Source organism: Dermacentor variabilis, chromosome 7, assembly GCF_050947875.1.
Source record: "Dermacentor variabilis isolate Ectoservices chromosome 7, ASM5094787v1, whole genome shotgun sequence".
Taxonomy (NCBI): domain Eukaryota; kingdom Metazoa; phylum Arthropoda; class Arachnida; order Ixodida; family Ixodidae; genus Dermacentor; species Dermacentor variabilis.
This window is the reverse complement of record NC_134574.1, coordinates 148,226,059-148,249,445: the sequence shown is the minus strand read 5'-3', so window position 1 is coordinate 148,249,445 and position 23,387 is coordinate 148,226,059. Positions and strand designations below refer to the sequence as shown.

The following is a 23,387-nucleotide window of genomic DNA, read 5'->3' as shown; positions in this document are numbered from 1 at the left end:
CAGAGGGCCGGCGCGCGACGCCGGCGTCTGTTTCGTTGACCTCATAAAAACGGCTACCGCGCGATGTCAAATAGACGTCGGCCGCCGTTGTCCGGAAGCAGACGGCGGAGGATCGGCAATCCGGTGCCATCCGGTGCAATGAAAACCGGGGGCTGCCCCTCGCTTTCTCCAGGCGCCTACGAGAGCCTCCCGAGCTCTACGAACGTGGCGCTCTTCCGATACTCGATGATAGTCGGCGTGCTTATTTCGATCGCGATTTCGAAAAAAAAAACAAGCCGTGTCATCACGCCTGCTGACGATTCGCGACGCGCGCGTTCTTTAAACACGAAACTTTTGTCTCTGTGTTTCTGTTTTCTCTGTTAGATAGCCGCGGCTACTCCGTAATCACGGAGTTAACGCGCCTCAAACCCTCGAACGTGCATAATGAATTATACCGTATTTTAATGTGGCGAATTCAAAAAGCGCGCCAAATTGCTTGGTTAAGTTTCGTTTTACAAGTCGTGGGGCGTGGGTAGTTGTCGAAGCCGCATTGTAATCGCCTTGTCGAAAAGGCACCGCGCGTTCTAAAGGAATCTACAGCTAGGGTAACAGTTAGTTGGACACTCTAGCAGGAAGCTATGCGCGGAGCTAAAAAGAACGCACGGTTTATGCAGCGTGCGTTCGGCATGCTTCCGGCGACATACTACGGTACATTATGGGCTCGTGATCACTGCTACTATGCATGCAAATCAGGCTGACTAAACGGTACTTTAGGCGGATCCAACAGTGGCGTCCCACACGAGCCCAGAATGTGTCCAGTGGACTTGAAGAAAGCGCTCTGTTGCAGCTATAGTACTAGGAAGATTATTGTGAGTGAGTCATTGAAACTATGCATCTCCTGATAAGCTTTATGTGTGTAGCTATAGGCAGATATGAACTACAATCTATGCAGGAAAGGCAGCAATTGACTAGTCTGTCGCCATGTTTTAACAAAATCCTTGCACATGCCCCAAACAGCTTAAGTTGCACATACCCCAAAAGAGGAAGCCTCAACAAGACAGTTCTAATTGCATGGCTTTCGACGGCAGCACCTTTCACTTCACAAAGCTCGAAGAGGTTTAGGTAAGTTGCAACACCTGTCAGCTTGTGACAGATACATGTAGTTTGGCAAAATAGATGTAACCCACTCTGGCTTGCTCAAAAAAACATACCTTTAGCTTAGGGCTTACATGCACTTAAACTTGCCATGAATCGGATCCCAACAAACTGCAAGGCTCATTCAATTTGCCTTGCACTTCGGGAAGTAGTTCCTGCTGGTTCAAACTAGTTCTTTAGAACCGGCATGGCACAACCTGCACAAAGCCTGCACTGTGTGATACAAATGGCGACATGCAGTTGCCGCCGTGTTGAACTGGTGAAACTAGTAGTGAAGTGCAGAACCTCCTAAGCTAGTTCAGAAAGTGCAGGAAAATCAATTGGACCCGTAGACACGCCAAAATCAGACTTGAGCAAGTTCTCTCCGAATTAAGGCACTTGTTGTGTGTGCGTCTATGTTTCTGTCCATGTCCAGTCTTCCTCCCACAGTTTAAAATTGACTTTAAGCCGCCATCCAAGGCCATCACAACCAAAACTGCTGGAGCATTCTTTTTAATAGTTTATTTTCTTCTGCATCTCTCAGAATTACAGGCTCATGGACTCGTGCTCACTCGGGCGCAATCAGAGTGATAGAATCGCCAACCAACTCAGACTTGCGGGATCATAGTCTCAACCCAGTTTCTCAGGTTCACTCAGCGTCACATTGACTCAACCTCACATACAGGCTTGTGCACTTAAAAACAACTGGAGTCGCATTTTATTTAGACTGACTGGAACTCCGTCAGACTTGCACAAGTTTCAATTCACTGGGACTTGTACTGCGACTCATGCCTGCTTCGACTTGTTTAGATTCACAGGTGGGAGTTCGAGTGAGTTAACTGGTCTATATATGAAGATACTTAAGAAATATTTTTCACTTTTCTTCCTTCTGTCAGATGACTTTTTCTCTGAAGAATGCAGACAAAGAACAAGACAGTGGAAAGAAAGTAACTGTTCTAGTTAGGTACAAGCTTGCAGCTTTTTCGTTGTTTCTCGTCTCCCTGGGCTGTGATCAACGTCAGCCTGGTTGAATACTGTAATTCGCTGCTAGCACACAGCCTGCCCAACTGTCTGCCACAGGTATATGGTTGTAATCGCAGAGACTTCAATCCTGGCATATGTATTTTGTTTTTATGGCATGTACCACATTTTTCGCACTGTCCACTTGGCCGAGTTCAAGCTGAAAATAAAAAGTTTTTTCTTAGATAGTCTGTACTCCTTTTTTAATAATAAGCCTCTTTTTTTTTAATATGGTGCACAGCCATTATACAGTTGATTTTGTAATGGAAACCTTTCATAATGCAAACGACGAACCTTTAATCGCCACATACCTCCTTTGAACTGGCTCCTACGTGGATGTTATTTCCTTGTTTGAGAATACGGCCATCCATTGACAATGCCCAGCTTTGCGGCAATCTGTTGTCTATATGTATTCAACGGTGACGAATGCTGCAGCTCACCCATATCAGTATATGCAAAGTGTGAAGAGTGTCGGCAAGCAATAGATTGCTTCAATGAATTATTTCAGTGTTCCTGTGTTTTGAAATGTTGATTAACTCACCCTCACATTGCGATCTGCTAGCATCATCGTTAACTCAGATGGTACAGCGACCATCCCAGAAAGGTGGTCCCAGGTTCGAACCCCAGACCAGGACAAATTTTTCCTTCAACTGCAAAGCTTTGTTTCTGAAAAACCTGTAAGGGTTTGCTTTGTAGGTTTGTCCTGCACTTGGAAGGATGAGAATATTTCCGTTCCAGGGACTGAGTGTGTTTGACAGAACAGGGCTGGTATTCTGACTTGTTTGCTTTCGGGCACACAAGCACTTTGGCGAGATTTTGCGCGACTCTCAATGGGCATGCCGACGCCTGCAAGTGACAGCATGCTTTGCACAGTTACTAACAAGCTGTCTCGATCACAGTTCCAGGGATGCAGACATTCGGTGCATCCGGTGCTAGTCACGAGAATGACCGAGAACACCTCATCTGCATCCTTCCAGCATACACACTCCACCTCACCAACAAATCCATGCAGTTCAGAGACAGCTGCAGGTCGCATTAGCCAGCCTGAAAAAAAAAACCAGCAGAGCTCTCTTAATTGTCGGTTTCTGACTGCCATCCATGCGGCATCAAGTGAACCGAAGTTTCCCGCAAAGATTATTATAACACACTCTTCACTTCTATGGAAGACGCAGTTGACTCTCGTCACTGATTGACTGACACGAGCCATTGCCTTCGCCGCAGTGCACGTAACTGGTAAAATGGGAGTATAGAGATCAGCAGGCACACAGCGCAAAATGTGAAAAAAAAAAAGGAAGTATTTACTTGTATGTACAAAAATTAAAAGACCAGGTGTTTTTTCCAAACACAGGAACAATGGGACACTTCAGCGATTCTTCACGGAGCTGGTTTGGAAGCTCGGGACGTACTCCATCACGAAGGTCCTGCACAAAGAGTGCAAAGATTACTTGGCGATACTTTATTTTTCAATGAAACTGTACAGAGTTTATTTACTCCCAGCCCACACCCATAGCCAAGGAGACAAGTGTATTAGAAATGTAGAATTTCAAGATATATTTATGCTGCTGCTACGAACAAAACAGAAAAAAAAGGCTATTCTTCCGGTGTTGAGCACATTTACTGGGACAGCGGCAGAGTCTCGCAGTGAACACCACCATCTTCTCAAGGACGTCCTTGCCATGCATACGTCATCATCTGTGTTCCTTATATGTTTGGACAAAAAATCCGAGGACACACCTAAGCACTTCTTATGAGTTTTGAATGCGAAAGCATTAATGTCCAATTAAGCGCCACTGAGCGGTCCTTCGAGTTATGAACTCCTTGCATGCAGGCGAGCATTGAGATGCTTGGCGAGTTTTGATTTGGCTTTACCAAGGCACAGCTAGAACGCAGGCAAAAGCTCACACAGACAAGGAATTCACGGATAACACAGGCTTCCGAGCGCGAGAACGATGTGGAGTCGCGCAGTGATACCCTCTCCCTTCATGCAATACCACGGCAACAGGTGTTCCCTTTCGCTTGCTCGCTCGCTCTGGTCCATTGAGGACTGAGCCAGTATCACGAGCGCACTTTGCGCGCTCGTGACGTGGCGTTGTAGTTAATGGGAAGTTTCGCTGCAACAGAGGCTGCCGGATTTTTCACCCAATGGGCCATTTGACGCTTTCGCATCAAACATGTGGATGATGTTCCCTGTTAGTAGGAAACAGGTACGATGTTCTTTACCTTGTACTACAGTAAACCCTCGTTAACTCAAAGTTGTAAAATCCGGGAAAAATTTCGAGATAAGCAGAGTTTCGAGTTAAGCAAAATGCCGAAAATTTCAGTGACCGGGTCACTGAAAGCCAGTGACAACCAGCACTGCTAACAAACGCTCCACAGCACGAGGGGAGCTTTCACAATAAACGCAAATTCCCAGGAAAAACTGAATTTTATTGTTTTGGAAAGAACTGGGTGATGCTTGCCTGCTTGGCGTTGGCACTCGGCGCGAGAAAAGCGTCCTCGAGCTGCTGAACGCACCGCATGAGGCGTTGTTCGCCGCCGCTGCATTCAACTTTTTTGCGAAGCAAACGTAGCAAGTTCCTTGTTTCTGCAGTTGTCGGCACTTCTCTAGGTGGTTCTTCGTCAGCGTGATCGCCGTCGTTCACTGCCATTTCAACAATGTCTGCGTCCGACAACATTCCGGTAACGGGCACGTCCGACTCGTAGAGCGCGTACTCTTCAAAAGTGATTTCGCCGTCCTCGGCATCGCTGGCGCAGCCGGCAGCTTTGCGGACTTCGTCGCAAAGTTCATCGCAATCACTGAACTCGTCAGTGTCTGGCTCGAGCGATTTCTCGGCGCGCGAAAATCCTGCATGCGCGAAACAATTGGCAATCGTCAATGGACGTACTTGTCGCCAGGCTTCAGCGATCAGGTGGACTGCACCCAGCAAATCTATTTCGTACTTCTTACCACTGTCGTAAGAGCACAAAATGCGGTGCAGGAGACTCTTCCTGTAAAACTTGCGAGCCACCTCAATGACTCCTTGGTCCATAGGCTGGAGCACGGACGTCATATTAGCAGACAGGAACTCCAGCGTGACCGCCTCCAAGTTGTTGATTTTTCCGTGGCCGGGGCAGTTGTCCACAACGAACAACACTTTCCGGCCGTCCCTTGCCATTTTGCGGTCAAGAGCACGTACATACTCTTCAAAGAGCGCTGCAGTCATCCAGGCCGTTTTATTGGCGCAGTAAGTTGCATCTCTCGGGAGCCGTGCATTTCGGAAGCACCTTGGATTGAGCGACTTACCGATAACAAGCAGCGGCAGTCTTTCATCGCCGGTGGAGTTGGCTCCGAAAAGTATCGTCACTCGGTCTTTGCGCTGCTTAGCGCCTGAGCACGCTTCTCCCTTCGGCGTGTATGTGCGGCTAGGCAGCATCTTATAGAACAGTGCTGCTTCGTCGAGGTTGAAAATGTCCTTGTCCGCGTAAGCCTTTTGCAGCTCAGCGAGGCGGTGGTTGCGCCAGGTGTCTGCAGCCCCTTCATCAACAGTGCCGCTTTCGCCGTGGATAGGCTTCGAGGCTACGTTATTTCTTTTTTTAAATCGTTCAAACCAGCCATTGCTGCAACTGAAGTCTGTGTGGCCCATCTGCAACGCCGGAGCGTCTGCCTTCTCCATCATCATTTGGGTTGTCACGGGAAGGTTGGCTGCCCTGACATTCCGGAGCCACAGCATGAGTGCTGCTTCGACGTCCGGGAATTTCGAGGCCCGAATCCGATTCCGCTCGCTGGAAAAACTTTGCTCGAAGCCATCGAAGACTTTCTGCCGATTTTTTAAAACTGTCGATAGCGTCGACAAGGGGATGCCGAATTCTTTGGCGATGCTCGTTTTGGATCTTCCCGCTTTCTCCACTTCCTTGATTAACGCGACTTTTTTCTCCAGCGTCAGAGACTTACACTGCTTGGGGCGGGACATCGTCGTCGTCCGTTGACCACACACACCACACACACAACAACAAAAAAAAAATTGGAGGACGTTTAAGCTTCGCCGTCAAGAGTGGAACGCGACAGCGTTCCCGTAGACCCGCCAAGGGGTGTAAGACAATGGGCTACGGCGCAGCGACTACGCGCCCCGCATCGGACGCGGTGAGCGTCGAGCAACGCAGCGTTCGGCGCGACAACGAAATGTGCGCCTGAGCAAGCGACGCACGCCTGAGCCTGAGAAACAGCTCGTTTCTAAGGCAACACCGCGTTCACTAGAGGCGCTTTTGTACCGCTTTGAAGCATCGAACTCGTGGCTCAGTGGTAACGTCTCCGTCTCACACTCCGGAGACCCTGGTTCGATTCCCACCCAGCCCATCTTGGAAGTTGCTTTTTATTTATGAAGTGCCTGCCGTGATTTATCGCTCACGGCCAACGCCGCGGACGCCGACACCGGCTTCTCTGCGACACGAGCTCCTTAACGCTATCGCGTTAAAAAAATCGCAGTCAACGCGTGTCGTGCGCACAGCGCGACGAAACAAAGAACAGAGTCGCACACGCACAATAACGTTCGCACGTGCGAAATGCGGTGGCGCGACTACCAGATAAAACCCATGAGCCCCCGTGCGCAAGCGGCGCACACCACGTGACTGCTTCCATGGTTACTTGACGTGGTTGACGGTAAACGGCTGCATCCGCGGGAATTTTGTATTCGCCCTTAGATCGTGACCGCGTTCGGCACTTTAGTAGGAACCAAGCGCTCGCTCGGAGCCTTTATCACCTTTTGGTAACGGCCTTTGCCTTCAGCCGTCCCGGTCGAAATTTCGAGATATCCGTATTACGCCCGAAAAATGCTTCGAGATAAACGGGTGCGAATGCATAACGCCTATGGGTGGGGAAGGCGCGGCGTGGAAAACTTTCGACTTAACCGATATTTCGAGATATGCGAGTTCGTGTTAACGAGGGTTTACACGTCTATTTCAGAGACCTGTTGTGACCTCTGACGGAAACCACAAATCTTACAGAACGTTTGGGGCACGAGACACCACACAAATTACCATATGCCAGAGCTACACAGTAGCTCAGCAGCTAATGCATCCAGCTCTTAAGTGCAATTTCCCACAGAGGCATGAGTTCGAATGTCAGAGGGTGCTGGGAAGAGTTTCGGTTTTCTGTGCTACTATATGCCGAGATGGCGAGAGTACAGATCAGAATGAATCAAAGGCACACATACCTTGCTCGATCAGCCATCTCGGATGCCTCCCACCTTGGACTGTACGGGTAGTCAGTGCAGGTAATGCTGTAGGGCCATCCGCAGCTGGTGTGGTATGCTGACTGAAATGTCAGGGATGGCTTGTCTTGCGGGAAAGTCCGCGGGATGGCAACTGCAGGAGAGGCGGGCGTCTTACATGACTGTCGCACAAACGTAGTCGTCACAATGGTCACAATTACCAACTGGAAAACTAGGTGCTCTGGAACGAAAGCATCTAGCAACTGAGGCATTGGAGTCAAATCTCGTTATAACGAAACTGCATCCTGCATGAAGCTCAAATGGGCAAGAAACACTTCAAGTCCACTTCGTGATATCTGACAACTTGTTATATCTGTTATACCACATTATAAAGAATTATTGGATATAATGAATTATTGAATTAATGAAGCATATCTAAAATGTTTCTCGCCAATATCATCATATATTGAATATAACCTTAAAACAAATATTGGATATAATGTTCTTGTTCTGTCAGACGTGACTTTGTTATAACAAGATTCGAGTGTAACACAAGCTGCATCTGAGACGGCCTTTCTCTTGATTGTTGGTGCACAAGAGGCCAGTGGCTGGGACTTCAGCATATGGCATAGCGATATGCTCACTCTTCTCAATCTGATCGGATGAAGGGGTGCAATTCTAACAGGAGCTTGATCATAGAAGACAAAGTTGAGCAAAACATGTTTTTCTGATGGGTAAACACTTGTGTAATGGTTAACAAGTTAACACTGATTAGTGGCTATACTTCAAGGTGAGCCTAGTTTGAACCAGAGCTTTTATTAGTTTCAATGCTGTTTGGGCCACTGTTTGGAACAGTTATCAGAGTGAGCAATGAAAAACTGCTCACTAAAACATATCCAAATTAGACCTTTTTTCAAAGACATGTGCACACCCTGTATCATATCTTAGATTTTGAAGATGCTGGAATGCAAATAAGATTATTAATACTATTATGTATGCAGCACTACTCAGCACACCACCTAAGCTATTACCAGCAGCAATTTAGCAGATGATGCTCTCAATCAAAATTGTTTGCTAGGTTACCCTGATAGAAAAAAGAAAAAAAAGGTATTCCAGAGATTGACACTTTCTTGTATTCCTCGCTGCAAAATAAGATACTCACTGATTAAGATGAAAAAGAAGTCATCATGCTCGAAGAGAAATGACAGACTTGCAAATCCCTCTGCGTCAAACTCCAAAAGGTTCCTGCAACATGAGCAAAGACCGCGGCAGTTTTGAGAAAACAAGTTGATTAAACTAGCAAAAACTAACGAACTGTGAGATGAGATAGTATTAGACCTTATCTGCCAATCTGACAAAAAGCAATGTTGATACGTGGTGCTATGAGATTACAATATTTAATTATTTGAAATGCTGCTCACCCCAATAATTAGTATTTTGGCAGTGTGGAAGAGATCACACATTCAGAAGACAACGAAACCAAGCACACACAGTTAGCAACACCATTTATTAGAAACAAATAAATTTGTGTTCGACAACACAAGTAAACATAACAAACCGATTTGACAGTCTTCACAATTCTAGTGGATCCTGGAATGGATACAAATCGTTTTTGCTCAACGACATGAGCATACATATTATTCTATTTGATGACAGTGTGGTCTCTACCCACATTATCATTTGAAAACTTCATAACAGTGCTCTCATTCGTACGCATTATCTCTTATGCATGGGCACTGCCTTGAAGTGCAGGACGACGAATTTTCACAGTTACGTGCCTGATGAGCTGTGGCACTCTTATACACCCGGTGACAAGCCAGGAATTCAGTAAAAAGCTCCACTCACAACACCGCACTGCTCCGTGTTCTGTGACTCTGTGCAAGACGTACTTCCCAAGAAAAAATGTTAAAGAGAGTTTGCTACTGCTGCAATTTCGCAAAAGTGAGAGCATATGTGGCTGACACCATCTGCATACATTCTACTTCATTAAGGCAGTGGTGCATTTTCCACTGCATTCTTACACTGTCGCCAATTTAAAGACTAAGGTTGCCTTGGAATTTGTGGGAACTGTCACCAGGAGTTGTGCATCAGGGGTGCTGCTTTCAAGGCCTGTGCTCATTAGAACAGTTGCGGCCATGCCCCGCATGCAATGTACAAGAGGATGCACCACACTTAATCTCCTGTTGCAACCTCTATGAATTCCACGCTAAATATACCTCGGGGATCATACTTAAAACTATAACATGTACTTGGACCATGTATTAGTGCCGCCTGTGTGTCCCACACTACGAAGGTGCTCTTGAACTTTTGTGCAGGCCACTGCTATTTAGATACCTCTGTATGTTTTGTGTCTATTGTACGTCTTCTATCTATAATTTCATCTATGACCGCGTTAACCTGGAGTAGCATTTTCACTAGGGACCTTCTCTCTCTTCTCCAGCAACAAGGCACTGGCGTGCCGCAGGAATGCAGCATGGAACCAGCACTGCATTCTGTGTAACGATGGTAGAAAGTTGCCAACTTTGTGCGGTGCACAACCTATGAGCTCATTCAGTTTCGATGAGGCACTAACTGCACAAGCACTGCCTTGCCATGGCGTAGAAGCTTTGTGGGAGCTCAAAGTTTGCCACCTCTTGTGGAAATAACCCTTCATTGCGGATTTGTTGCGCGGTTTCCACGCCTGCTCTTACGCGGCCAGATGCATGTAGGGACCGACTACAGCGCTAGTACATTTCTAGGTGATGTGGTGACAGAATGACACTACCCACGAGGTGACCAAATAGACCGTGATTCATGCAGTCGAACCTCGATATAACAATCGCGCATATAATGAATCATAGGTGACAGCGAAGTAAATCGGTTTTTCTCACCAGTCTCGGCATGTAATGAATACGTGCTGGTAATGAATATTTTATATAACAGGTATTTAGTGTCGAATGCGGCTTTGTTGTGGTGAAGCTCAACTTGTATACTGATTGTACTGATACTAATTATAGCTTACGAGTGAGTAAGGTGATGTCTCCACTGGCATGCATTGGCTGTCAGTGCAACCGGCTGTGGTGATAGTGTGGTTTGTGGTCTGTCAAAAGCTCAACACTGTTGCATGTAACATTTGTTTGGCAACTTGTCACAGGGCCTTTGCATTTTTTTTTTCTTCAAGAAGGAAGGCTATGCTTGAAACAAAAGTTCATTCAAGTACCTGTGAGATTTTCAATGCTCATCTAATCATGTGACTAAGGCAAGGAACAACTGAATTCTGCATGCAACATGGTGATCATACCTGCCGAAGAGGTTGAGGAAAGCTGCCACGTACTCCTTACGCTTGGCAAATGATGTTGACACCTGTTCAACCTGAAAAAAAGAAAGAAAAAATGTCCAGACGAGAACGCGAACTGGAGAATGTGCCCATCATATAGGGAGAAACAAGAACATGTTTAAAGGAGCACCAACGCATAATTTTGCAAGTTCTAGAAATTATAACCGCGTGCTTCTTTGACAAGTTCTTTGCAGTTTGCAGTTTGCTTCTTTGCAGTTTGGCAATAAAAGTGACACTGGAATCATCAACTGGTGTCGTTGGTCTCCTACACTATTGTGACGTCATGACACAGAGCAAGATTTACCTAGGTATAGACAATAAGGCTATAACTTGTGGAAAACTTCTTGTGGCACTATTGAGAAAGCTATGGAGGCAAAGTGCTCGCAAGTAAGAGCACCCCTGAAATAAGTCTTGCATTCTCATCCGCGTTAGTGTAAGTTGGGAAGAGAAGACAAACATGTTGTTTACGACAGGAAAATAAGACAAAATACAGCATTGAATTTCACTTAAGCTTCTTTTCTTTTTTCTTGCATTTGGGCAAATGAAAAAAAGTCATATGTGGAAGATATGCTGACTCGGCATCTGCTCCTAAAAACCAGAAACACTGTCGAATTCTGCCAGAATCCTTGGCACAGGAACACGTGTATACAAAAGCTTTATCCCTGTAGCTTTCTTTTTCATGTCATTGTCATGGAAGGGTGTCTGTGAGTATAAGTATGATTATGTTGCTCATAGAAAAAAAAGAAGAAACTGAAAACTGTGCTGTGCTGTGCACATTTCTTATGGCTGTGCCCACATTTGTCAGTGGCAGCAATCGCAGGAACAAAGTTAGCCGGTGTATTGTGCTGCTGTGATACATATACTCCCTGGGTACCGAAAAAGAAACTGGTTTGTGAAAACAAGTGTTACAGTAAATTGTTTAGAGTGGTCTGATGCTCGACAGTATGTTTTCAATTCAGAGGAAGTGGTGATACATTTAAAGCAGAAAAGTGACAAGTTCCAAATGCTCATGTCAGTACTGCCATAACCCTTTGAAGAACAACTTCAAATGAAACTTCATTTTGGCTAAATTGGAAATATAAATAGCAAGTAGCATACACTATTGAAACAATCCCGGCAAAGCTGCAGGCCTGGTAATTTTCTAATTGTCTTATTAGAAGCCTTAAGTAAGTCTTGAACCACCCCTGGAGCTAGGTTAAAAAAAAATAAATAAACACATCCCGTGGATAGCATATGCTGCTGCGAACACCTCAGCCAAATTTTGCACTCGTGCAAGGCATGTGGGGCTCACAAGTAGAGTGCGAAGTCACCTTTTTCTGTAAGCATGGGGCAGTCACTTATTTCTCTCCACGCGCTAGCGTCGCCTGCACTATCAATAGCGGGACAGCATGATGACCACGGTGCCAATGCCTCAAGAGTCCGTATAATTCTATTGTAAGAATGCTATGCACTCAATACTGAAACTCGGTGAGAAAAAAAATATCTTTAAAAATTTGCTACCTGTACGCAACACTCGTTTATAAAGGGTTAATAAAGCAATGGATCCTGTGTCACCTTCTTTTCAAGCAGCTCCTTGACCTGTGGCACATAATCCATGAGGCAGCTGTCCTTGTTGAAGGCTGGGAGTTTCACCGCCAGCGAGCCACCAAGTGCCCTGTGTTCAGGTGTGAAATGAATAAGGACGCCCCTTGTTACACTGGCCTCGTGTGAGCAGCTTGCATTTGGTATCATTCTTTGTGCCCCAATTTGAAAAGAAGGGAGAGTTTCACAACAGGGTGTTTTAGAAGTGCTGCAATGAAAATATGTGCATGCTAGCCACGCTGCAAACAAAAAGAACCTGAGCCAAGTTTTTTTAATGTGCTAGTGTAATATTATAGACTCTGCCTTTTGGGCGCACTAATGTACTTATGTCATGTTTCTAGAACTCTTGAATTAATTATTCTTGTTCTTTTTCTTTTCTTTTTTGAGCTGGAGGTAAGGATGCTGGTAGACTGATGCATATAAAAGCGTGTCTTTTTTTACATGAGCTGCATCCAAAATTTATTGGACATAAACTGGGTGCTAAAAAATAGATGCCTTTTGTCACAATGGCTTCATGTGAGCAACTCTTGTTTCGACATCATCGTTGGTGTCCCAATTGGGGAAGAACAAAGTTTAACCCTTTCAGAGTCACTGACTTACTCGTACACTCTCCACTCGGATGTGCACACTAACATGAAGTTGGTGAGCTCCGAGGTGGTTCTGCCATCTGTTGTATACTTCCAGAAGCACATTTTCTCCTCTCTCTGGGCTTGCTCAGTTTGGGTTTCTTTATGCTTGTGTCACTTGTTTCTAAATCTCCCTAATAACTTTTTATTTTTTGGGGGGTGCTGGAAGCAAGGATTTTCCTTGATAAATGCATATAACAGCATGCCTTTTTCACATGAGATGTCCAAAACATGCGGGAAACAAACCTGGTGCCTCAGGTCATAATTGCCCTGTGTGAGCAACTACCATTTTGGTATCATTATTTATGTCATAACGTAGATAAAAGGGAGAGTTTCACAACAGGGAGTTCTGGAAATACACATCCGAAAGCCAGCACACATTATCCAAGCCAAGTTTGGTTTCTGTGCTTGTGCAGCGGTATTACTATCATCTGAGTGCTTGTGTTACTTGCTTCTAAAGCTCCGCAACAGCATTTTTTTTTACATGTGCATGTGTGTGCTGAAAATAAAGATTTTGCTTGGCTTACGCACATAACAGCACATCTTTCTTACATGAAGCATGTGGGACGTAAACTGGATGCTATTTTTCAAGCTGCTGTCCTGAAAGAAATGGTGAGACTGCTCAGGATGATTTCTACACCAAAACAGTTCAGAAGGCGTAGGGTAAGTGACAGGGTGATGTAAAAGAATCTTACTAAACAGAGTGAACCAGTGACAATACGAAGGGAAATAGCTAATCAACATGCAAACTACTACTGCTAAAGTAAGAGCTGTAGAACGACTTGACGATGCATGCTAATCATTAGTTCTTGTGTTCAGGAAAGCGTCACGTGGTACATTTTCAGTTCACTGCGGGAAGCAGGAGCACTTGCCAGTCTGGAATGCAAATTGTGTGTTTCCTTTCGTATTTGTCCACTGTGTGCAAGACAAGCTCAACCCCATTACTGCCAAGAACAACGAACAATGTAGCGACATCATTGAGAAAGAACTTCAATGCTTACTCAACACGTGGTGACAGAAATAGCTGTGGCAATATGCGGCTCCCCTCTGGACTTTGGAATGTGACTTGCAGGACGGCCATGTCTTCGGAGAGGTTCTCCTTTTTGGGGAAGAAGTGTGTTCCACCACTAAGCAAGGTTGATACACTGTTGAACACGTCATGCCTTAAACACTTTCCTATATTGAAAACAGTGCAAACCAACAGGACAACAAATATGAAGAAACAGTGCTGTGAGTGTCTTCCTTACTTGTTAGTTTATGCCATTTTCATTCTAAATACAATTGACCAACTAGTCCAACAGCAAACTCTCTCAATCAAGCACATTTCAAAAATCTGTATTTTTAACTGTACTGCATTTACTTGCACAAGGTATATTGATGCACAAAACTTGCACACCTCGCTTTGGAGCTCAGAAATCCAGAAGAAAAAAAGATGTTTTATCAATGGGCATTCGAGTCAATGCATGTAACATGGCAGGCTAAGTTCAATGGTGGCAACTAAAGTAACAAAAAAATTTTCTTTAATTATGGGGTTGTACATGCCAAAACAACAACACGATTACAAGGCACATGGTAGTGGGGGACTCTGTATTAATTTAGACCACCTGGGGATCTTTAACGTGCACTTAAATGTAAATACACAGATGCTTTTTTTGCATTTCACCCCCATCGAAATGTGGCCGCCGCAAACTCGAGTCCCACAACGCAATGCCATAGCCACTGGGCTACTACTGCGGGCGCAACAAAAAGTAGACAGTAAAAGTTTTCCTAGCGGGTCATCATCAACTGCATATACTCATAGCAGTAACAGCCCAGTAAATGGTGTGGCAGTAATAAGCTTGACTCACGGAAGGTCTGCACACTCTGTTCAAATTTCTAAAGAGGTGTGCGGGTCTTACACGAGCAAATACGGTATTTTAAGTAAAGCAGCCATTTTATGAAACACTGAACAACATGTTGTCACCTGCTCTTGCTGATACTGGCTGAATGCTTGTAATGCAAAGCACAGTTTGCTACTGCAGTGACATAACTGTAAAGCTTGCCCACAAGTCGGAGAAGTTAAATAAACCATGAAACATAATGAACACAGTGCCATAGCAGGTAAACATTGCACAAGTACACTTTCTTAGCTGCTCTGCCAAATACAGTACCTGAAGCTAATGGCACATGGCAATGTTGCAGATTCTCATAACTTTAAACAAACAAACAAGACAGCAATCATGAAACGGCAAGAACAACCTTTGCGAACACGGGAGGGAGTTTGGAGAAGTCAATGGGCAACGTGATCCAGAACCTTACTGGACTCCCAGGATTCTGTAACGGAATCGAGGAAAACTTTTTCACTACACTGCGCCTGCAACAGCGACTTGTTCACGTCTATGGGACCAATGACAGAGCGACACGTTACCTTTTTGTTGAGGTGCACCTGTATGTTTGACTCGGCAATGTCGGACTGGTGGACTAGCGAGGAGTACTCGAACTGCAGCCTAGGTGAATCGTCGAGCATTGACACCTGGTGCTTGCGGTACTGCTCCAACAACTCCTGGATTACGTTTGTCAGTGCTTCGTCGTCGTCTGAGTCCCAGTTGCAGAGGCTCTTTTGGAGACAGCGAGCGGTTGCGTGGGGAATTAAGTACAGGTAAATTATTTCAATCAAGCATTATTATGAGTTCACAGTGGTAACAAATTAGGGAATGCACCAGGAACAGGTCCCAATGTTACAAACTGTGGGAGGGACCTCCTGGATTAACAGACTAAGAAAAGCAATACAGACAATACTTAAATCAAGACGCTTACAGTTACAAAAGCAATGTCAAACAATCTGATATTGTTTTGAAAAGCAATAGAGAAGGCTATGACGAAATTAGATCACTCGTATAATGAATTCGAGAATGCACGGAACTTATGGACTTTAGCTACATCCTTGGAATCTTTGCACAAAAACAGCCTTCTTTTTTAAAATCCTTTTTTTGTTTAATAACAACTAAGCACGTAATTATACAGCCACTTGATGCAATCGAGGCAAACTTACGGGCACTTCCTCTATGTTTGGCAGGAATGATGTGTCGTCGAAGATAAAATCTGGCGGAAGATCTGGCTTGTGTGCTTGAAAAATTACTTCCCCTGATAAAAGACCAGCATGCGCGTGCGCGTATTAGTGATGAACAATTAATAACACGCCAACATAAACGTCTAGCAAACTCGTCGCACTGATTGCATCTACGAGGATAAATAAACAAACGCACATGTCACGGTCTGACCGGCGTAGGGCAGGGATATCTTGAACCTGTCGCATAGCTGCTTGGTTCCATCCTTTGGACCCCTACGAATGCAAGAACACGGGTTCAAGAAATTCAAATTCTCTATCTACAGCAACGTACAGTATGCGAACGCACGAACAGCTTTTGAATTAGTAACGCACACCAATGGACCAAAATATGCAGTGCGTTGTAACAACCTCGCGAACCCACGCATTGCAGGTTTAGTACGTTAGGTAATACGCCCATTTACCCGTGGCTAGCGCTGACCAGGCGGATCGGGTGCGGTGTCGTCAGATTTTGCATCGTATGTTCTAGAAGATTCTTCAGGTAGCAGCGAACCCGAGGCGCGAACACAGTGTCCATTTTCAGTTCTGTCGACGGGACCGACCCCTTCGAGATACCCGAACCCCTCTGGTCACACAGCTCGCTCACTCGCTCCCGTGTTTACCTTCCTCTACGTTTCCGTCTGCTTGCTGAAAACGAGTACGAAGCCAGAGTACAAGACCGACCAGTATCCAGCTAGTATCCGACCTATCTTGCTAGCTATAAGTCGAAAAAAGACGGAGCCGAGCCGAGCCACACGGTGGGGCCATGTGCGCGCGGATTGCGTGTTTTGTGCACAATATGTAGAACGGATCGTGATCTTGTGCGATTTTGTGCGGGCGTTTTGGGTTGTCTGTTGTGATGACTAGGTCATTGGGATCTGTTCTTACACATGGAACGTGCTACAGGACCAATTGCTGCAAAGCGAAAAACTATCGCAGGTGCGGTTCTGTCTTCCTCTACGCGATAGAAAATCCCCCTTAGTTCTGGCGAAAAATAAGTTTATATGCGGAGTTTGGAGACTGAATGCTGCTGCGTAGTGTGTTACAGTAGCGCGCTGTGATCGTCTCTTGAGCCAGACTTACTACTAGCAGTAGTACATGACGGCGAAGGAGCCATCTCACTCCGTCGGCTGACCTTTTCTGTGTGCCTTACAGATGGAGACGAAAAACTGGTGAAGAAGCCAAAGCCAGATGACACAAGACTGTCATCGGCAATGAATTCGTCAAACTCAAAATTACAGCTATGGCCTGTACTGGCAGATGAGTACCGCCGGAAGGTTGTCACAGGTATAGTCATCTTGGTGCCCTGTGCTTAGCCCACATGTCGCGTTCCTGCTAGCCCGACCAATGGAATTCTTCAACTTTCCTTTTCGCAGTCCCTGTCTATGTTGGACAAATCATCGATCGCAAAGAGACATCACGACTCGTGAAGTGAGTGAAGCGGCGTCTTTATGATCTACGTAGAGTCTTATTCGAGATTGCGTTATTTTTTTTATTATATTTAACTAGGTGGCTTTCCCAGATGGTACCCTTGGGCGAGCTGCAGCACCTGAAAAGAGTGCGCAGCGCAGCTACAGGTTTGTCCATTAGGTTTGCTGTTACGTCAACAGTTATGCTGATGCAACCATAACGATGCTCATACTGTGCGACTGTCGTTGTTCTGTACCCTTAGGAATGCAGATCATACTTCGCCCACGCAAACATTACGACTCGGACGGCGTGAAGACCATCGAAGATGTGCTAGATGCCGACCCATCCCTCACCAAAGGTCTGTCCAAGGATGTGATAGAAGTGGATGTACCTCAGCACGCACCGCTGACAAGATGCCAGTTTGAAGCATCAAACTCACTCTGGCCAACGCAGTTTCATGAAGACAAGCTGTACGGAATATGCTATGGTATTTACCCAGCAGCACTTGATGCATCCATGTTTTGTTGCAGGATTGCAAAGATTCTTGGCGACGGCTTTTTTACGGCAAAGGACAAGGAAGACATGGAAGGGTACATGCGGTTGGCTATCGAAGCTGCTCGGAAAGGCCTGGTAACAACTTTCACTTTTCCCATCTACCACGGTAGTAAAAACCCTTCTTAATGTTCGTCACTCTTTGGTCAAGGCAGGTGTTGGAGTTGTTGTCGTCAACCCAGACACATCGACACTGCTAGTCATAGCGACCGGAGACAAAAATCATCCTGTGAAGCATGCTGTGATGGTTGCAGTGGACATGGTTGCTAGGCATCACGGTGGAGGAGCATGGCCACTGATGGCTGAAAGTAAGTTGTGCCCTTGGCCAGTGAGAAAGGACTGGCACTAAGTGTGCTGGTTTCTTTTCAAGAGAGGCAATGTGGTTCCCTTTTGGCAAACTAGTTCAAGCGAGCACTTGCCCCTGCACAAGAAAGCTTGGGGAAGTCTCGGGAATTGCTGCAGTCTATTAAGAGAATGAGAAAAAAATTTTTTTTTAAATCTGGACATATGCTTACACAGCAAGGCAACTTGCATGGGACACCTACATTGCGCAGATACGTGTAATGCAGTCCTTTATAACCATTCTTACAAGACCTGACCACACACTTTTACAATGCACTCCATTGGTTGGGCTGTGTTGATATGGCCAGACAGAGTCGGCCAGAACAACGCAGCCTAAGTGACCACATGGTACCCGTGAACTCCAGCGACAGGGTTTCCTAATCTGTTTCGAAGGTTTCAGTTATCAGGATACGAGTACCCGTAATTCATATAATGACTGCACAGCATGGCAAAATGGATATTCCCAATTTCTTAAGTTACACCTGCTTAATCAACTTAAACAAGGTATGCTTCTTTCAGACTTTTTTTTTTTCTTCTTTTTTTTTTTCTGCAGACATTCTCTGTGAAGTCACACCGCAAGATCTGGAAGTGGGCAAAAAGGCACCTTACCTTTGCACTGGCTACGACTTCTACATCACTCACGAACCATGCACAATGTGAGTGGGCCGATTGCTTATTATGATGGGGAAGTGCGCTGAGCTTGTTAGTACACGTCAAATCCCTCACGTGATCCAGACGACTTTGGCTCACCAAGAGTGATTGCCGCTTCTTTTTCGTTTATGAAAAGTAAACCTCTTCATTGTGGGTATTTCGACACTTCCAAAATGGGCTTGTGATGAACAGAGGCCGTCATAGAGTGCTTTTCCTTCCACAACATCGATGGCAGTAACTCATTAATTTCCTCATTAATGAGGAAAAATTTTTTGTGCTAATTGGCAGTAGGCGATCCTTGTGCATAGAGGATCACGGTGTTTGCTCGAGAGAAAATGGCCTGTAATGGTACAGTTGTTTCATAAGGAATGAACCCTTAAGGGGTCAGTGATGCTTGGGAGCTGCTTGAAGAATGCAGCAAGGAAGGCGCACGCTACAGGTACCTACAGTGCGTCTTCATTGTTCTGCTGTTTGCGTATTTCCGTCTCATTAATGACCTGTTTATGCCACGTTGGGAGCTGTTTGACTGCCGGGGCTCTTATATGCCTATACACTGCTTAAGTTCTTTATGAAGATGTTTGCAGAAATCTATGAAGGCTACCTGCTGTGCTAGCTTAGAGGCTGTGGCGTTCTCCTAGAGAGCCTGAGGTCGCGACGGTCGCATTCCAACAGGGACAGAATTAAAGAAAGCCTGTGTGCTGTGCTTTGGGTGCCCACTAAAGAATTTCATGTGGTCGTAATCAATCTGGAGACTTCCACTATGGCTTTGAAATGTTAATCCACACAATTTAACTTGCAATGACTACAGTATGGGAAAGAAAGTGAAAATTCTGTCAATACAACATTTCCAGCATCACCTAATAGCGCTGTATGAATATTCCGATTCCTGCATGCAAATCTAACAGTCTTCCTTATTTGGTTGACTGTTTGAGAATCTGACATACGAGGTTGTCCTTAATTGGCAGTTATAAATGACACGCAAACTGGCCCACTACCCATGTTAACCATTTAATAATGCCCCCCCCCAAAATGTTTATTTTCTGTCTAAATGTGCATAACACATCGAGAATGAGCATAATCAACGAAAAGAAAAAAATATTTTGCAGAATCTTTTTGGGCAATAGGGGAGCAAAACCAGGCAGAAAGCTGAAAGTGGGCTTCACTCCAACCCACCTATGGCTTGATTTGGGATTTGTACAGGCAGCTCTCGTCGTATGTGAACCATAGGCATACATTTTGTTTTTGTTACATCACGTGTGCGACTCCACTGCAGCTGGAGATCCTACATCGGTCCGTCTCCCCTAGTCGAGTTTATTGAAAGAAAGCCTGTCATGTTCGACCTCTCCCTGGTCCTGTGTTCCTGCTCTAAACCAAAAAATGATGCTTGCTGCCTGTTATTCAGTGTTGGCCGAAAGCATTTAGCCTTGTAAAAAACTTTGTACTCAATACTAGTCAAGAAAAACTTTTTTTCTGGCGTGCTGCCTGTACGCAACGCTCGTCTGTAAAGGGTTGACACTTCGCGACAGTTGTGAAATCAGGCCTGTATGGTGCGCATAGTGTAAAGTGTCTCTCCAATTCGTGCACTTCTAAACCTGCTTTACATTTCCGAACTCTCCTTAGGTGTGCCATGGCTCTGGTCCACTCGAGAGTGCGCCAGGTCTTCTACGGGTGCCCCACGTCACGCGGCGCCTTGGGTTCGCTCCGGAAGCTGCACGTTCAACCTGGCCTCAATCACCACTTCCAGGTGTGGCGCGGACTTCTGGAGGAACAGTGCTCTGCTCTCTCCGACCGCACCGCGGAAAACTGTGTGCAAGCCGCCACACCGAGTGCAGCTACAGTCAACGACCGCTAAAATCTCCAGCGCGACACACATCACTTTCTTGGTCCAGTAAAAAAAAAATGGAAACACGTCTTTTTTTTCATGTTAAGTTTGGCTTTTATTTTTTCATGAGACACGAAGCTGTCTTCCTATTCGAGTCCCACAACGTTTTTAAGTAGAGTCCCACACTTTCAGAACTCGAGACAAGTACACTTTACAAAGCACAGTATTGTTCATCTCTTTCGAAGGCAAAGCAACAGTCCACTCTTCCAGAGTAGACTAAGTAGAAAAAAAAAATACAGCATACTTTCACTGAACATTTTCTTCACATTACAACGGCACATTGTATATTCAGCGCTATAGTACTTTCGTAGGCCTTTGTAACAAAAGGCAGACACATCTATCTATACACAGTCCGGAGCAATCGCGGTAATAAAAAAAGTTGCACCAACCCATAGCGATATAAACTGGCCCTGGCATCACTCTCATCAATCCACACCCAAAGCCTTCCACAACACAGCTGCAATGTGTTACGTTTGTACCACTGTTCTTCTATGTTCTGAGGACCCAGTAACGGTATCCACCAGAAATTTTTAGTTGCCCTTTATTATTAGCTCTGGAACACCTCCCTACACTCAAAATGACAGTGTCGTCAGTGCATTCGTGGCAACTCGTGCAAAAACAAGGCACTGTTCTTGTGAGTATAGCTTCATAATACATATAAGTATGTATACATATATATATATAAAATATATAACTATGGTGGCGGAAAAAAAAAGGGGGGGGGGGGACGGGGTAAACTATACACAAGGTGCTTGTACACAAAGACCTGGACTTCATCATGACTTGTCAGTTTGCAAAACAGCGCATGTTTGGAGGACGTCAAAAAGACATTTCTGTACGACTAACATCTAAAGCTGCACGTCAACACTTTTTGAGCGAGTTTACGATGCCACAGTGTGATTTGCATCCTGTCGAGCAGAACGTGGCTGCATGTGAAACAGAAGAATGAAGGCACGCGGAAAGAAAAGAAGTGAACTTTGACGAAGGAACACGAAAATAAATGTGCATCTGACTTGACGACTGAACAACATAACGTGTCGCTACTGCGACGAATTGCCGTCGGACATACTTGTAGCAGTGTTAAGTTAAAATGTGCAGTTCCTGGGTTCCAGAAAGCTAAAAGTAAAATAAGATCATTACATCGAAGGCAGAAACTGTTCCAAGCTACAGCTGTCAAAATTTTAAACTGAAAGCTGCCCTAGCACCACAGGGTAGACAAGAAAATGTCAAAATTGCACAGTGGTAAGATCAAGAGGTACAAGACTATCTTGTCTCGTAAAATAGTTCCCACAGACTTATTTGCTGCAAGTCATCTCTGTTTTGCTTCTCTCTTTCTTCTTTTTTGGCGATCTTGACTCTGTATACCCCTTTGATGAGCTTTATGTGTTTTGCGTGCCAGTTTAAACACAACCCCGAGACGTTGTCTCAAGCCCGAAGCAAAGTTTGGGGCCACGACTGCGCCGGCTTCAGCGCTTCCGGAAGAGGGACAGAACACCCTTCTTGCGGTCGCGGGACTTCTTGTCGCCGTAGTCGCCCTCCGACGAGCCTTCCGACGACGGTACCCTTTGGTGTCGGTGGTCCAAGGTCGCCGAGTACTGCTGCAAGTTGCTGGCTAGGTTTGCCGGGGGATTCCCGCTGCCCGGCAGCGACGCGTGCCGGGCCACTGTGGCGCCCGACGGGGTGTCACCTCGTGGGTGGTACGTCTGTGGAGACGGTGCGAAAAGGCGGCGGTTAGGGCGAGTCGCTAGTGCATTTTGATAGTAAATACCCTCCCGACACTCGAAGGATGTGATTGGTTCTTGAAGTCGATTATTATTACCGAGTGTAATGTTCCGAATGTGAAAATGCAGTTTTTTGTTTAAGTACCACGGTTAAATGCCGAGGGCAGCACCTCTGTGTATGTGGACAAATAAGCCATCTCTTCACACACATCACGGTAAAAACTGCTTTTCTTTACCTATGCACGCAGACGAAGACGTAACATTGTGCAGTGGATGGGCACATTGATGTCGCCTCCCGAATTTTCCTGTCATCTCGCAGCAGTCCAAATGCACCTCGTGGGTGCTTCCTGTCAGAGCAGTCCGAGTCAAATACTGTAGAACCTTAATTCGAACGTTAAGGGGGGACCAGAAACTTATTGGAATAAAATGGAGCTTGTTCTAAGGAGAGCCCCTTTAAATATAGCACCCAATCAATTGCGCTGTGCAGAGCACAAAGCCAAAATTGTCACTGGGCTTGCATTGACAAAGTGTCATCTTTAGGGGTGTGCAAGGTAGTGATTTTTGATACTGAATTGAATAGGAATTGGACAGTGCTAGAAGGGTATCATGTCGAATACATTTTGAATAATTAAATATTGTCACAATTAATATAGAACGATGTTCGCATGAATTCTTAAAATTGGCATGTTTCTGGCATTACATAGCACATAGAAGTGTTATTTATATCGCATTCAAGGAAATATTGAAATTCGCCCTTGTCTGCTTAAATGTCCTTTACTGTTTACTCACTTGCAATTGAAAATTGTTGTACATGCTTCTATATATAGTGGATCTATGTACAAGAAAATGCACAGAAACTTTGACAGTACAGTGCGAAGAACAATGTGCATGACACCGCCAAG

The 23,387-nt window shown here is 45.3% G+C and overlaps 3 protein-coding genes across 7 annotated transcripts in view; 1 reads left to right on the top strand and 2 right to left on the bottom strand.

Moving 5' to 3' along the window:
• Nucleotides 1-3,442: 3,442 nt before the first annotated feature.
• LOC142588147 (BRISC and BRCA1-A complex member 2-like) lies at nucleotides 3,443-16,589 on the bottom strand. Of its 2 annotated transcripts, none has more exons than XM_075699640.1 (11): nucleotides 16,353-16,589; nucleotides 16,088-16,164; nucleotides 15,874-15,965; nucleotides 15,250-15,438; nucleotides 15,081-15,155; nucleotides 13,844-13,941; nucleotides 12,190-12,289; nucleotides 10,600-10,670; nucleotides 8,482-8,564; nucleotides 7,323-7,473; nucleotides 3,443-3,554 (listed from the first exon to the last, which is right to left on the bottom strand). In XM_075699640.1, the coding sequence occupies exons 1-11, from the start codon at nucleotides 16,463-16,465 to the stop codon at nucleotides 3,497-3,499; spliced, it is 1,107 nt and encodes a 368-aa protein (XP_075555755.1). In that variant the 5' UTR covers nucleotides 16,466-16,589; the 3' UTR covers nucleotides 3,443-3,496. The 2 variants fall into 2 exon arrangements, with proteins under 2 accessions (XP_075555755.1, XP_075555756.1); XM_075699641.1 differs by having other exon boundaries at nucleotides 13,844-13,938.
• An 86-nt stretch (nucleotides 16,590-16,675) lies between these two features.
• Nucleotides 16,676-21,462, top strand: LOC142588145 (putative inactive tRNA-specific adenosine deaminase-like protein 3). The gene is made up of 9 exons (XM_075699637.1): nucleotides 16,676-16,866; nucleotides 17,083-17,214; nucleotides 17,304-17,358; nucleotides 17,437-17,504; nucleotides 17,600-17,807; nucleotides 17,868-17,967; nucleotides 18,041-18,197; nucleotides 18,785-18,887; nucleotides 20,503-21,462. Exons 1-9 carry the CDS (start codon nucleotides 16,818-16,820, stop codon nucleotides 20,732-20,734), a joined length of 1,104 nt encoding a protein of 367 aa, XP_075555752.1. The 5' UTR covers nucleotides 16,676-16,817; the 3' UTR covers nucleotides 20,735-21,462.
• Nucleotides 20,795-23,387, bottom strand: part of kst (spectrin beta chain, non-erythrocytic 5 kst) — a 223,525-nt gene continuing 220,932 nt past the window's right edge. For all 4 annotated transcript variants that reach the window (XM_075699633.1, XM_075699636.1, XM_075699634.1 and 1 more), the window contains one exon: nucleotides 20,795-22,467. In XM_075699633.1, the coding sequence (XP_075555748.1) occupies nucleotides 22,231-22,467 (237 nt within the window). In that variant the 3' untranslated portion in view covers nucleotides 20,795-22,230. The remainder of the gene's footprint in view (nucleotides 22,468-23,387) is intronic.